The following is a 12,607-nucleotide window of genomic DNA, read 5'->3' on the forward strand; positions in this document are numbered from 1 at the left end:
TCAATTAAAATTAACTTCGATTTTAATTTATAACTTACTCTTTGCATTTGTTAATTCTTAGAACTAGAAAAAATAAAGAATAAGTTAAACCGAGATTAAAATTAATCTATTTAGTGGAAAATGAACACTAAAATTATATTTTTTATCAGCACAAAAATCGGAGTAAAATTTCTTAGAAAAATGTTGGTGTCATTTTACTTAAAAGAGGTAAATTTAGGCTTACAAAAGAAATGCCCCCAACTCTGAAATTTAAAAAAATTAATCTTTTGTAATTTATAGAGACACTCTATTATATTTTAAACAATTTAAACTTTGTTTTGCTTGAATTTGAAACAAAATTAACCCCTAAAAATTGACTTTTTTTTCTTTTATTATTTATCAACAAAAAAGAATAAAATTTTATGGAAAAAATATTATTTGTTTTAATAAGTTTTTTAATTAGAAAATTGCAAACAATTAAAAAATTAAATAAGTGTTTTAAGAAAATTGAGAGATATTTATTATTTGTAATAAAATAAAATAAACACAAAAATGGGTCAATATTCAAAGATTGATTTTACTCCTTTAATGTAACAAATATAACATTATTGAGAATCAAAAAAATTCTAATTAGTTATTGAGATGAACATCACCATACGTCTCGATAATCGAATTGATAAAACACACGAAATGGAGGGAGATCTATCAAATCTCGATTAAAGTGTTCTTTTTTGCAATAATTTCTTTAGTTTTTTTTTTTTTTTTTTTTTTAAGAAGAAAAATTTTATTTGTAGATATTTGTTGGCTTCGATACTGTTCGTCAATTTAATTTGCAATATATTACGTATTCCAACTTCATGTAAAGATTATATATACTTTAACCGATAAATACGCGGCGCGCAGTTCATATGAGTTAAAGACAATAAAAATTTATATAAAAATTATTACAAAATTCCGGTACAGACTGATATAGTAGGCATCTTTATATGTGAAAAAGAACAAAAATTTTATTACATATCATGATACTCCCTAAATATTACCAAAGTTTTTTAATCTTTTGAATTTTCGAGTTGGGGATCTTTTCTTGTTAGATGTACTTTATCGTCTTATCCTTTAAGATACGCTCTAGTACCCAAAAGTGTAGCTATAAAGCGAGGGATTACTAGTTTTTATCGCGCCGTATCATAGATATTGCAACGGATACTTACAACGAATGATACTTAAAGCGATGTACCGGTTGCGACAGCGACTTAATGAGTCGCGTCTCGCGTAAAATTGGCTTACGGCCAGTGTATGAGTAATCCTCACTTCCCGCCGACATCCGTACATTAAATAAAACGAGGATGGTCTCTCTGTCTCTCCCTGCGTGTCTTTTGATGTTGGATTTTATTTCATGAAACCATTAAGTTAGTTTGTCAAAGAAAAGTTACGTCTTAAAGCACACAATAATATTTATTAATCGAAAAAATAAAATTAGTATTTCCATTTTTATTTTAATATATTTCGCCTTCTCTACATGAAAATTTGAAATTTGAATTTTGTTTTATTCATTAATTTTATTTTAAAAGCGTTACATGAATAAACAAACGAATTTGTTTATTTTAAATTAATTCAATTAATTAAAATTAATTCTGAAGATTATGGGAGGAGGATTTATGAATGGAATGTAAATTTACTCAAATATATTAAAATAAATCGAAAAATACATATTATTTTGTATTAAAAATTGACAATTGTATTTTTTTCTAAAAAAAAATTGAAAAATATTATTTTTTAAGTCGCGACAGCTTTTCCCTCAAATCATACAGTTTATTATGTAGCAGATGGTCTTAATATATATTCATACATATTTCATATGTGTGAAATTACGTGGCCCGACGGATCGATATCTGTCAAATGAGCACATAGAGACTAACACATCCATACATTGCACATATTCATATTTTTTATCATTATTAGTAATTATTTAATATCTATATTATAATTATCTTATACATTATTAGATATATTAGAAATATTTTCGTGAAATCTATAAGCACGTGATTTTTTAATAATTCGGTTATGGCATACGAATCATGAAGATCTTTGCTCGACATAATTGTGATTTTATTCCGACGCCATCGCAACTAGGGTGCATCGCGAAAAAAAGTGATATACATTTTGCTTTTGATCGCTTTTTATCTCTTCAACGATGCTTTCACGATGCTTTAATAAGCGATAAAATGAACAAGCATTTACTCAGTAGCTAAAGCATTACAAAACGTTTAATAATTTCGGTGTCTAATAAGACGTTAGTATTCTAGGTCACGAAAAATTAAATGAGTCACACTCTCTACATGCTCTAATCCAACTGACTCCGACTTTACCGAACCAGAGAGCACGAATCGTCACGTCTTCCGAATCCTCTCTCTTTAAAGCCTGCGCTAATGGAACACGTTGGCGAGAAGTGGAGTAGATCGATAAATTTTAAGACCGACACCCAAGATGAGAAATGGAACGGGTGGTACATTTGTGAATCCAGTCTGTCCCGAGTCGCATCTTCCACAACTTAGTTCCTCCAAAGCAGGACAGGGTCTCAAATTTTTTTCCCGACGAATCGCGGAGATCGCGTCAAGTGTCTTCTATCGAATTAGGAATTGCATTCGTTTGACATCTCCCCGCGATCATACACAGAGTTACTTCGCTCACTTGGAAAATTGACTTCTCTCCACGTTCTTCTCCTCGCATCTTCAGCCCTTTTTTTCCTCCTCCCCCGTGCGATCGATCGATTCAGTCATCGCAGGGAGCGGAGCGAGTGCGCTTCGCCTCAGGGTCATCGGCTTGACCCCACGGTGGTTGCGCGTCCCGAGTATTGTACATGCATACGAGTAGCATCCACAAATTCACTCATTGGCCACGAGCCAACGTGACTCACCGCCTCTAGAAAACCCCCGTGGTTTATGTGCTTGGGTTGTATGTACGTATGTATGTACGGTGCCGTTCGCTTCGCTTCAGTTCGGCGCGATCTTTACCGGCGAGCGGATGGGAAACTGGCTGGCTCCTCCGCACGTGCACTCGTCCGCGAGATTCGCCGTCTCGTTTTTGTTGTCTCCCCCCGTCGTATTTGAGGAATCGCTTCGTGCCACCGACCGAATCCTCGTACGGAGCAGCGTCCGCCGTGGGTGAATACCTTCCGACGAATTCCAAGCCAGCTAGATATTAAGAAAATTTGCCATGGAAACGTCTAGGGGTAAGATTTTACGATAGCCGATTTTTATTTTATTTTATTAGAGCCGTTTAAATAAAATTACTGACGGAATTACTTGAAGAATTACGGAAGTCTTCCCTTGCATCGGCTCTATTTCGTCGACGACTTTTATAAGTTTAAAAAATACTTAAAAAATTGATTTTGTATTGTGTAACAATTGTAATTCGCCAAAACGTTGGTAATTAAGTTACATAATACGCTTTCGATATAATTTGCTTTTTGTTTCAACGCGTACTCTTAGAGGAACGTGTTAAAATACTATTTTATCTTTTCATGGAGAAGTTTAGCAATAAAGCTTGGCAATTTGGAACTTGACAATGATCCCGTTTCTGACACAATGTCGGCTCCAAATTAACGGCATTAAAGCCCAGCGTGCGCTGAACTTTAGAGAAAGAGAGAGAGAGGAAAACGTAATTAAAATTATCCAAGGCAGAGTACGATTCCCTCTTGAAGGGCCGCGATGCAACCGCAAAGAGAAGCCCGAGGACAATGAAAGAAAAAGGAAACGTGCGCGAGGAAACGCTCCAAACTCTCCGGAAGAAGCCGGTGGTTCGCGTGAAGGATGGAGACGGAGAAAGATCGATATAAGTAAGGGTAGCACATGCACGACGACGACGACGACGACGATGACGACGAGGCACACGCCGGGAAAACATTCGGCGAGAGAGAGGATTTCCCCGTATTGATTTTCTCTCGAGTCCCCTTTCGACTAGTCGTCGCGCGACTAGTACCTACGCTCGCTCTCGCCCGCGTTCACCGTATATCCATATCCGTCGAGCCGTTAAGGCGATATCGATTTTTGACAGCTGCTCTCCACCGCTCGTAATACGCCGCCACACGCGTACGGTATGTACGTACGATGTGTGGGAAGGGTTCTCTCGTCCCCAGCAGCGTGCACAAAGCTCTCCTCTCTTTCTCTCTCCCTCTCACCCCCCCTCGCTCTTTCCTCCCTCTCCCTCGTCCCCCTAGCGCGACGCAACGCAACGTAACGCACGCAACGCGATGTGACGTATGCTGTATTACGCACTCTCGCGCGAATTCGATCCGTTCGCTCGCTTATTCGTGTGTGTGTCAAAAACGAGGGGAAGAATTACTGCGATATTTTAAATTGCCAGGTTTTATCGTTAAACTTCTCTTTATTAAACAAATTAATCAGTGAAATTAATATTTTAACATGTCCCCCTAAAAGTATTACGCGTATCTAATTCTACACAGAGTTCTGCGTTTACGCGTTATAAATTTATTTCGCATCGTTGAAGCTCTAACAAAGCCCGATCGTGAGTCCACCGGGGGCTTTTTTTCACTCCTCAAAATCCGCGCTCGTGCGATTATTATTCGCCGCTGTATACGTAATCCGATGCGCTCAGACAGATTTATCTTTTTTTTCCTCCCTCGGTGTCCTCAGTTCGGAGATTATTTGCCGTTATTGCAGAGGGAATTGGAATCCTTTCCCCCCTTCGGCAGCCAGATGGATACACGTTCACTCAACAACCAGCGTATTGGGCTGTACAGTTCTCTCTCGATTCGCAATTATCCACTGTCCACCGGCTTTCCACGATAATTACGTAATCTGTACAGTCGGCGATTATTTATGAATGAAGGAGATTTTCTCTTTAGTAATTCCTCTACAGCATCTTTGGTTCACAATTATTTATTATCGAGTAGCCTTTATAATATTTTCCGATTAAATGAGATGAGCTTTTACTATCTTTGATACGCAACTATTTGCGATCCAGCAATCTTCAGTTATTTAATTCGTTGAGTTTTGTTAGCGACGAGGATATACTCATCCTAGCAAAATTATCTCTGGAGATTACTTAACGACACATTAGAAATGTATGTAATCTATAAATAATTTTCTACACACACACATACATAAATTATTATATAAATTATTTGACAAAAATGTAGCGAAGCAGCGAAATATTCAGAAATGTTTCAAATATTTATGTAAAATTTATATAAATACATTTCTGTACATTTCCAAAGTAACAATTATCTAATAACCAAATAAACTATCCAGAGATTAAAATTGAAAATAAAAGTTGTTTAAAAATTAAATTTTAGAAAAGAAAATTGATAATGAACTTTTACCCTCGATTTCATTTCAAACAAATTTACGGAGCATAACTTGAAGAGTAATCAAATCTTTAGATATTTAAAATTACAACTTCTGACGATGATCTCTTTGATCATTTCTTCCTTAAACTAAAGAAAGAACGATTTCCAATTAATCACAATTCGTGGAGGAAAGAGATGATTCACCGGTGATTAAATCTAATATCGATTGTGCGCGTGCTTATAAAACAAATTCGATGTCTTTAGGAAGTGTAGCATTAACATTAGTATCGAGAGCGCTTGCTCATTCTCTCCGTCTATTTCAGGTACGGATGATGGAGGAGCGGCTAGTGAAGGGTGAGTACTGTCTCAGCACATCCGGCGTTGGTTCACCGCCTCATTCGCTGCCGTCGACCTCCGGTACGCAGAATGACAAGATCGAGGAGGTCCATTGTGCCTGCATTTCGAAGCTAGAGACTCAAGTCGAGGAACAGGTAAAATCTTGTTCTTACAGTATTAAAAACCTGGCATTAAAAAACTTTGAATAACATTGTGGTATACAAGTTTTCTTAAATTTATCTCTAATAAAAAGTATTAGATTTTTTTGCAATTATAATTCTTGAAGAACACTGACAATTTCGATAAACGATCTTATATAAAATAATTGTGCTATTTGAATAAGTACAATTTAACGTTTGCTCTAATAAAAGCTATTTAAATATTGCGTATACTTATCATTTTTTATTTGAAGATTATCGCGCGATTCATGATTTCTTTTCTTGAAAGAATATTTGATAATTGCCCGAATGGGTGGGATCGAGTTATCATCTTATCAATCAGTCATCATCGTTTGTTCACAGAGGCAGTTACGTCTGCAAGACGCTAGGCAAGTAGAAGCGAAAGCAGCGAGGATAAAGGAATGGGTCACTAATAAGTTGAGGGAATTGGAACAGCAGAATCAACATCTAAGGGAACAGAACAACAAGTGCAACCAGCAACTCGAATTGTTGCGCAATCATATAACAAATATTGGAATCAAACCTCCCGTAAGTTTCTTGAAATAGTTTAATATTTTCTTTTTAACTTGGTCTTGAGTAATTAAATGTATTCCAAGTGATTCAGAAATAATAATGGCAAGTTATTTTATTATTATATTTACTTTTTTATCATCTTTATTATATAAGTATTTGCAGTTACTTATTCGAGCAAAAAAAAAGTTATATTACCAAGGTTTTGTGATGTAACGAAAACTATAGCAGATGTTATTAGCCTTTTAAGAAAAAATGTTCATAAATGCAGGCACCGACGAGAGCGTCGTTATCCCTGGAAGTGGATCCCGCCTTGCGTATCGATCGTAGACGATCAGAAAGCTTGGAGCGTACCCCGCAGACGGCACCGGAGTGCGTCCAGAACATCGTGGCGGAACCGCAAACGAGCACGAAGCACCGGAGACATTTGTCTGCTTGCGGCACCATCCAACGAGGAGCCGCGACCGCCAACATGGACTCAAGGTAAAACTTCCGCCCGAAAAACAGTTTTTACGAGATTTAAACACTTCTCTCGTCACTTTCGCGGGCACACTAAATGAATTCGACTCTCGTATCTCGATTCTCCTTGGGAGGCCTCACGACGTGATAGCGGCGCCCGAGTTTTCGAAATGTGGTACCCTGTAACGTCCTGGGACTTCCTGAGGGGATCCGTCGTCCCATCCTCTTATTATATTTTTATTATATGTATTTTATTTATCATATTTATTATATTTATGCGTTTATTATATTTACGTTACGGCACAACGTTTCATAAAATTTTAAATTGTATTTATGTGGTGCTTTTAATTTAACGAACAGTAATAAAATTTAAAGACGCAGCGCGCACACGCACATACACTCCACGTATCCAGTAGCTCCGAAAGGTAACTGAATTGATTCTGTGCTTTATACTTGCCGCTTCTCTTTATCCTCTCTTAGTCTACTGTCTGAGGAGCTGGCCGCTGCAGTGGAGAACCTAGTGATGCTGCCAAATATATCCGGTGTTTCGGAGGCGAGCCGAGATAGCGGAAGCTCGGAAGCGTTACACGACTATGCTGAGATATACACGCCCAGTCGGGAGGGCATGAACTGGCTGCAGGGAGGCGGACAAGGCCCTCGTCCACCAACTCCACCGTTGCACAGGTTTCCCAGTTGGGAAGCGAAAATATATCAGGTAATTACGACATTAATTTCAATTTTTCAAAAACATATATAAAAGCAGTGGAATCTATTAAAATTGCATTGGTGTATTAATTAAAATTTCGAGGTAATATAAATTTTTTTTAATTGGCATTAATTTCTAAAGAGTGTTGATGACCATTTGTAGGTAGCGGACGGTGGTCTTGGCATCGGTCCTCCGACAAACGAGGAATCTGCACCCTCCACGATGACCACAACAAGTTCGAAGCATTCTCATGCTACTGGACACAACTTGACAGCGCACAACTCTCAAGGCTACTGCGATATCTCTGTTCCAGTATACGCTACTGTCAAAGGTAGATTATAGAAAGTTGATTAAATTTTGGAATTGACTGTGTCCGGCGCGCAGTTTATAAAACTGAAAGTGTATTTAGGATAGACAAATAAAATAACATTAAGCACCAATATCCAGTCTCGATCATTGTGAGTGCTTTTTTATTAATTTGTGTAAAATTTTGCAAGCTAGCAAAAAATGACATACAAAAAATATAACAGAGACTGTAAAAGATAAAAGTTATTACTGGAATTAGTAATTAAAATTTTAAATGTAAATATATAGTTGGTTCTTTTTTTAGAATTATAATTAGTAATTGGTTCTGTAAAAATAATTTGTATAAAGTTTCGACGTTTGTTGTTATAAATCGTATATTTTTTAGGACGTGCCAGTCAAATCAGGTCCATGCCTTTCGGTGATAGTTCTGATGATAGTTCGGATGGTGAGGAACATCCAAATCAAACCGAAACTAATACAAGAATCACCAATAGTTCATCCGACAATACGGATTCTTCCCTCGGTAGTGGAAGCAGTCCTTCAAAAAGCATCAAAACAACTAGTAGCCTTAGTCCCGCAAAAAGAAGTTCCAGCGGATCTCCCAGTAAAAGTGTGAAACGTGGTGAGTTTAATTAATATAATTTCTTTTTGTCTTTTGTTTATTTTAAAATTTTAAAATTTTAATTAGCATTTAACATTTTGGTTCTTGACTACTTTTAAAACAATTTTATCTATTTTTTTAAATAAAAAAGATTATTTAATAAATAATAATAAAGTAATTTTCTATACTTTTAATAAGTATTTATAATTACATCTGATAAATATATTACGTAAATTAAATATACTATTGTAATTATTTTGTTAATATTCTTGCACATAAAAAATGGATTTAAAAGATAAAAAAATAAACTGTTAAGCACAAAAAAACGAAAAGACATTGAAACTTATGTAAAAAATATCCGACATCCGACAACTTTAAGTTTGTTTGACTTGTAGATACTTCTCTCGAATCTGGCTTATCTGAGGATTATGCAATACCTCCAGATGCACTAAGTTCGACATCTCTAGAATCTAGCATGCCTAGTCTTCTAATGCGCGTCTCTGGCGAAAGTCCAAAGAGACAGGAATCGCTGGAGAAAACGGGTCATCTGGCGAAATTAGGAGGCAAGTTAAAAACATGGCGGAAACGATGGTTTGTGTTGAAAAACGGTGTGTTAACGTATTGGAAGAGTCAAAATGATGTCAACCGGAAACCTCAAGGTCAAATACTCTTGGATGAAGTTTGCAGGTATGCAATACAAGATAGCTTAAGAGATATTTATAAATCACTGAGGAAAAAATTTGATTGAGTGAACAGACTATAACATAAAAGATAATTATCACAGAGATTTAAAAAGACTTAATATTTTTAAAAAATTATATTTGGTTTTTATATACAAGATTTTGTATCTTTTAGAATAAATAGAGCCGAAGGAGCTGCTACGTTCGAAATAGCTACAGGAAAGAAGACTTATTACTTGACTGCAGACTGCATCGCTACGATGGAAGACTGGATAAGAGTATTGCAGAACGTACAGAGGCGAAACGCAACAAAACTCTTGCTCAGTAGAGAAGATAATAAACCAACGATACAAGGATGGTTGACAAAAGTAAAAAATGGCCACGCGAAAAAGTGTTGGTGCGTGCTCATCGGCAAAATGTTCCTTTACTTTAAGTGTCCCAGTGATACGGTAAGTATACACGAATAAATTTGAATACAAACGAAATCATTATTAGATACATTGAGATATAACATTTAAATAACAAAAGAATTTTGTTATTGTCATTATTTATTTAAATAATATTTAAGCATTAATTAAGTAAATACTTAAATACTTATTACTAGATTAATTTGGTTGATTGAATTAATTATTATTAAATTAATTGTATTGAATTAATTAATATTAAAAATTATTTTATGCCAAAATCAGGAAATTACTGATCATTTTTCATCCAGTGAATTGTTCAATAATAGTTGCACAACTTTTTTTTTCGTATGGTATTTTATATAATAATATATATTTAATCTTTCGAATCATTAGAATCCTATTGGCCAAATCAATATGAGGGACGCTCGTGTGGAAGAAGTGGAACATGTTTCGGATAGCGATAGTGAAGAGAGAGACGCCGAGTGTCCACACGAGAGAACAATTGGCATTTTTCCGACGCATCAGGGCCCAACCTATTTACTGATGCCACATAAGCAGGATAAGGATAATTGGCTCTACCACTTGACAGTGGTATCGGGTGGTGGACCGAGCGCGGGCACACAATATGAGCAACTGGTGCAGAGGTTAATGGAAACCGACGGTGATCCGAGCTGCGTGCTGTGGCGGCATCCTTTGCTGTTACATACGAAAGAGAGTATCACGAGTCCTCTGACAAGCCTGACTTCTGAAACCCTGCAAACCGAAGCCATAAAGCTTTTCAAGGTTGATTGACACGACCTCTCGACGCAAATCATTCACAATTATTTTTATTTTGATTTGTGGCAAATTTTTAACATTTTTCTTTAACAAAAATAATAGTTCTTTAGCAAAAATAATTATTTTCAATACTCTCAAACTCTTACAATGCTTCTTGAACTATAATATCTTGTAATTCTTTCTCTTCTGTCTTTTTATTCTCTACATGTGTGGAGTAAATTTGTTTGAATTTAAATACTTTTCAAGTTTACAAGTTTTGATTCATTTTTTGCATAAATAATAAATCTTATTTTATTTAATAATATTCTGATATAATGACATCTGTTCTTCTTAGCTACATTTTCTACACTTTTCAATTTTTCCTTCATTTTCTATTTACATTCGAAATATATATTTATCTTAACTGCAGAAAAGTGTATAGCAAGCGTGGCTAAAATGAACAAGCTTAATGTATCGCTAAAATAATTTGACATACGTCTAATCGTACAGGCCTGTCAGCTGTTTATGTCGGTGGCAGTAGAACAAGCAGGTATCGACTACCATGTGGTTCTAGCGCAAAATGCATTACAACAATGCCTAGACCAACCTGAACTTCAATCTGAATTTATATGCGCACTGGTAAAGCAGACAAGTCGTCACACGCAACACCGTTTGGGCGTACAGGTAAAAAAGGCCGCCAGACTTGTGTCACTGGGTACTGCGCGCGTTGTAAGTCCTGCTTATTGTTTAACAAAAAAATTCAACCATCCTGTACCATTTTTAAAGTTAAAGCGATTCATCGATCATCCGTGTTTTTTTCGGATAGATCTCATTTTTATCTCATACGCATCACATTTTCAGTACCAATTATTCGAACGATATTTCTTTCAACACGGAAAATGGTACACTGGGTATGCTTAGTCAAGTATTACAATCCTTCCGGGCGTGGACACTGAGTAGTGGTTTAGCGGAATGGTTCGACTAAAAATGTAGCACTCGATAATACTTTATGGCAGAGATGGGCCGCTTATCGCCGCTACAATACTTGACCAAGTTCAACAACTATTTTAGTTTTAACAATCATTCACACATTTAATTCTAATTTGCAGCTTTAAGTGTGCTGTCTTTTTTAGAATCTCACTCTATTCAATCGCATGCATTTATAAGTTCTGTTAGGCATCACGATGATATTAAGTTTTATTTACTTTTTATCATATACTTTAATATTCATACATATACCCAATCAAATTACCCTAACGCCCATCATGTGAGCCGAACATATTTCGACAATTATTGTAATATTACAATCGATGTGAATGTTTAATGATCTGTTAAATTGTTACATTACAAAATATTTTTTTCTGAATGAGAAATCTGTCAAAATACGTTCTGCATCACACACACACACTTGCAGAATGGTATGTTGGTGTACATGAGGACACACACAGAAAGAAACATTTTTAAATTCTTTTTTTTTTTCTAATTTTTCCACACGAGTTTCTTTTTTTATAATAGCTGCAATATATAGTTACTTGGATATTCTCTGTTTGAATGCTGCTTAGAGATTTTAGATTCTTATCGCCGGAATAGGTTTTATTCTAACAAATAAAATTTATATAATCCTACAACATCCCGTATGATACAAATTTCCAAAAGAGGTCAGAAAGATGTTGTAAAGATATCTAAAAAGGGCTCAAATGTCAGAGATATCTTTTAGACAGCTCATAGACAACTTTCAAGTTTTTGTATTATTTCAATTCCTTTTCCTCTTTTTCCTCTCTACTATCCTTTTTTCTCCTTTTTATCTATTTCCTTTGTGTCTATCCTTGATTAAAAAAGAAATATAATACATGGATATGTCCCGAATTTTGCATTACTAGACACAAATTTATAAGAAAGAGAGCCTCAGTGGTTTCATGTAATGTCAACAAAAATGTAAGCGCAACGCTTTACAATTGGTATGGTAGATTCACGCGGCCTATGAGCTTTTTTCATTGACACATTTTAATTTTCATGCAATTTTTGAGGGTTTATCGAGTACGCGTTTTATTCGATTAACACATAGACTTGTGCGTTGAAATTTCGATTTCTCGTGCTTATCTACTAACTAACTACTACCGAAACACAGTTAATTCAAGTGAAATTTACTTTCTGGTAGTGTACATTTTTTATGAAAAAAAAGGAGATATTGTCATATGAAAAATCAGTTAATGAAAAAAATTAATTGAGATTTGTTCTTCAAAATTACGAATTTCTATTTTTTGAGATTGCAAGATAATTTTCAATTTTTTTTGCTTTCTTTTCCTTCTCATTTATTTTTATGTTTATCAGTTCATCAATTTTATTCTTTAAAAAATATTACACTGAATCAACAGTTAAG

General features: G+C 35.4%; 1 protein-coding gene across 8 annotated transcripts in view; it reads left to right on the plus strand.

Moving 5' to 3' along the window:
• The window catches only part of LOC105833549 (uncharacterized protein CG43867), a 66,223-nt gene that overhangs the window by 47,797 nt on the left and 5,819 nt on the right, over positions 1 to 12,607 (plus strand). For 4 of the 8 annotated variants that reach the window (XM_036287548.1, XM_036287552.1, XM_036287547.1 and 1 more), the window contains 10 exons: positions 5,611 to 5,778; positions 6,145 to 6,330; positions 6,584 to 6,795; positions 7,252 to 7,486; positions 7,640 to 7,808; positions 8,169 to 8,405; positions 8,780 to 9,071; positions 9,240 to 9,513; positions 9,865 to 10,254; positions 10,738 to 10,956. In XM_036287548.1, the coding sequence (XP_036143441.1) occupies positions 5,611 to 5,778; positions 6,145 to 6,330; positions 6,584 to 6,795; positions 7,252 to 7,486; positions 7,640 to 7,808; positions 8,169 to 8,405; positions 8,780 to 9,071; positions 9,240 to 9,513; positions 9,865 to 10,254; positions 10,738 to 10,956 (2,382 nt within the window). The remainder of the gene's footprint in view (positions 1 to 5,610; positions 5,779 to 6,144; positions 6,331 to 6,583; positions 6,796 to 7,251; positions 7,487 to 7,639; positions 7,809 to 8,168; positions 8,406 to 8,779; positions 9,072 to 9,239; positions 9,514 to 9,864; positions 10,255 to 10,737; positions 10,957 to 12,607) is intronic. The other 4 variants (XM_036287550.1, XM_036287551.1, XM_036287553.1 and 1 more) reach the window with 2 other exon arrangements.

Source organism: Monomorium pharaonis, chromosome 5 (assembly GCF_013373865.1).
Source record: "Monomorium pharaonis isolate MP-MQ-018 chromosome 5, ASM1337386v2, whole genome shotgun sequence".
Lineage (NCBI taxonomy): Eukaryota > Metazoa > Arthropoda > Insecta > Hymenoptera > Formicidae > Monomorium > Monomorium pharaonis.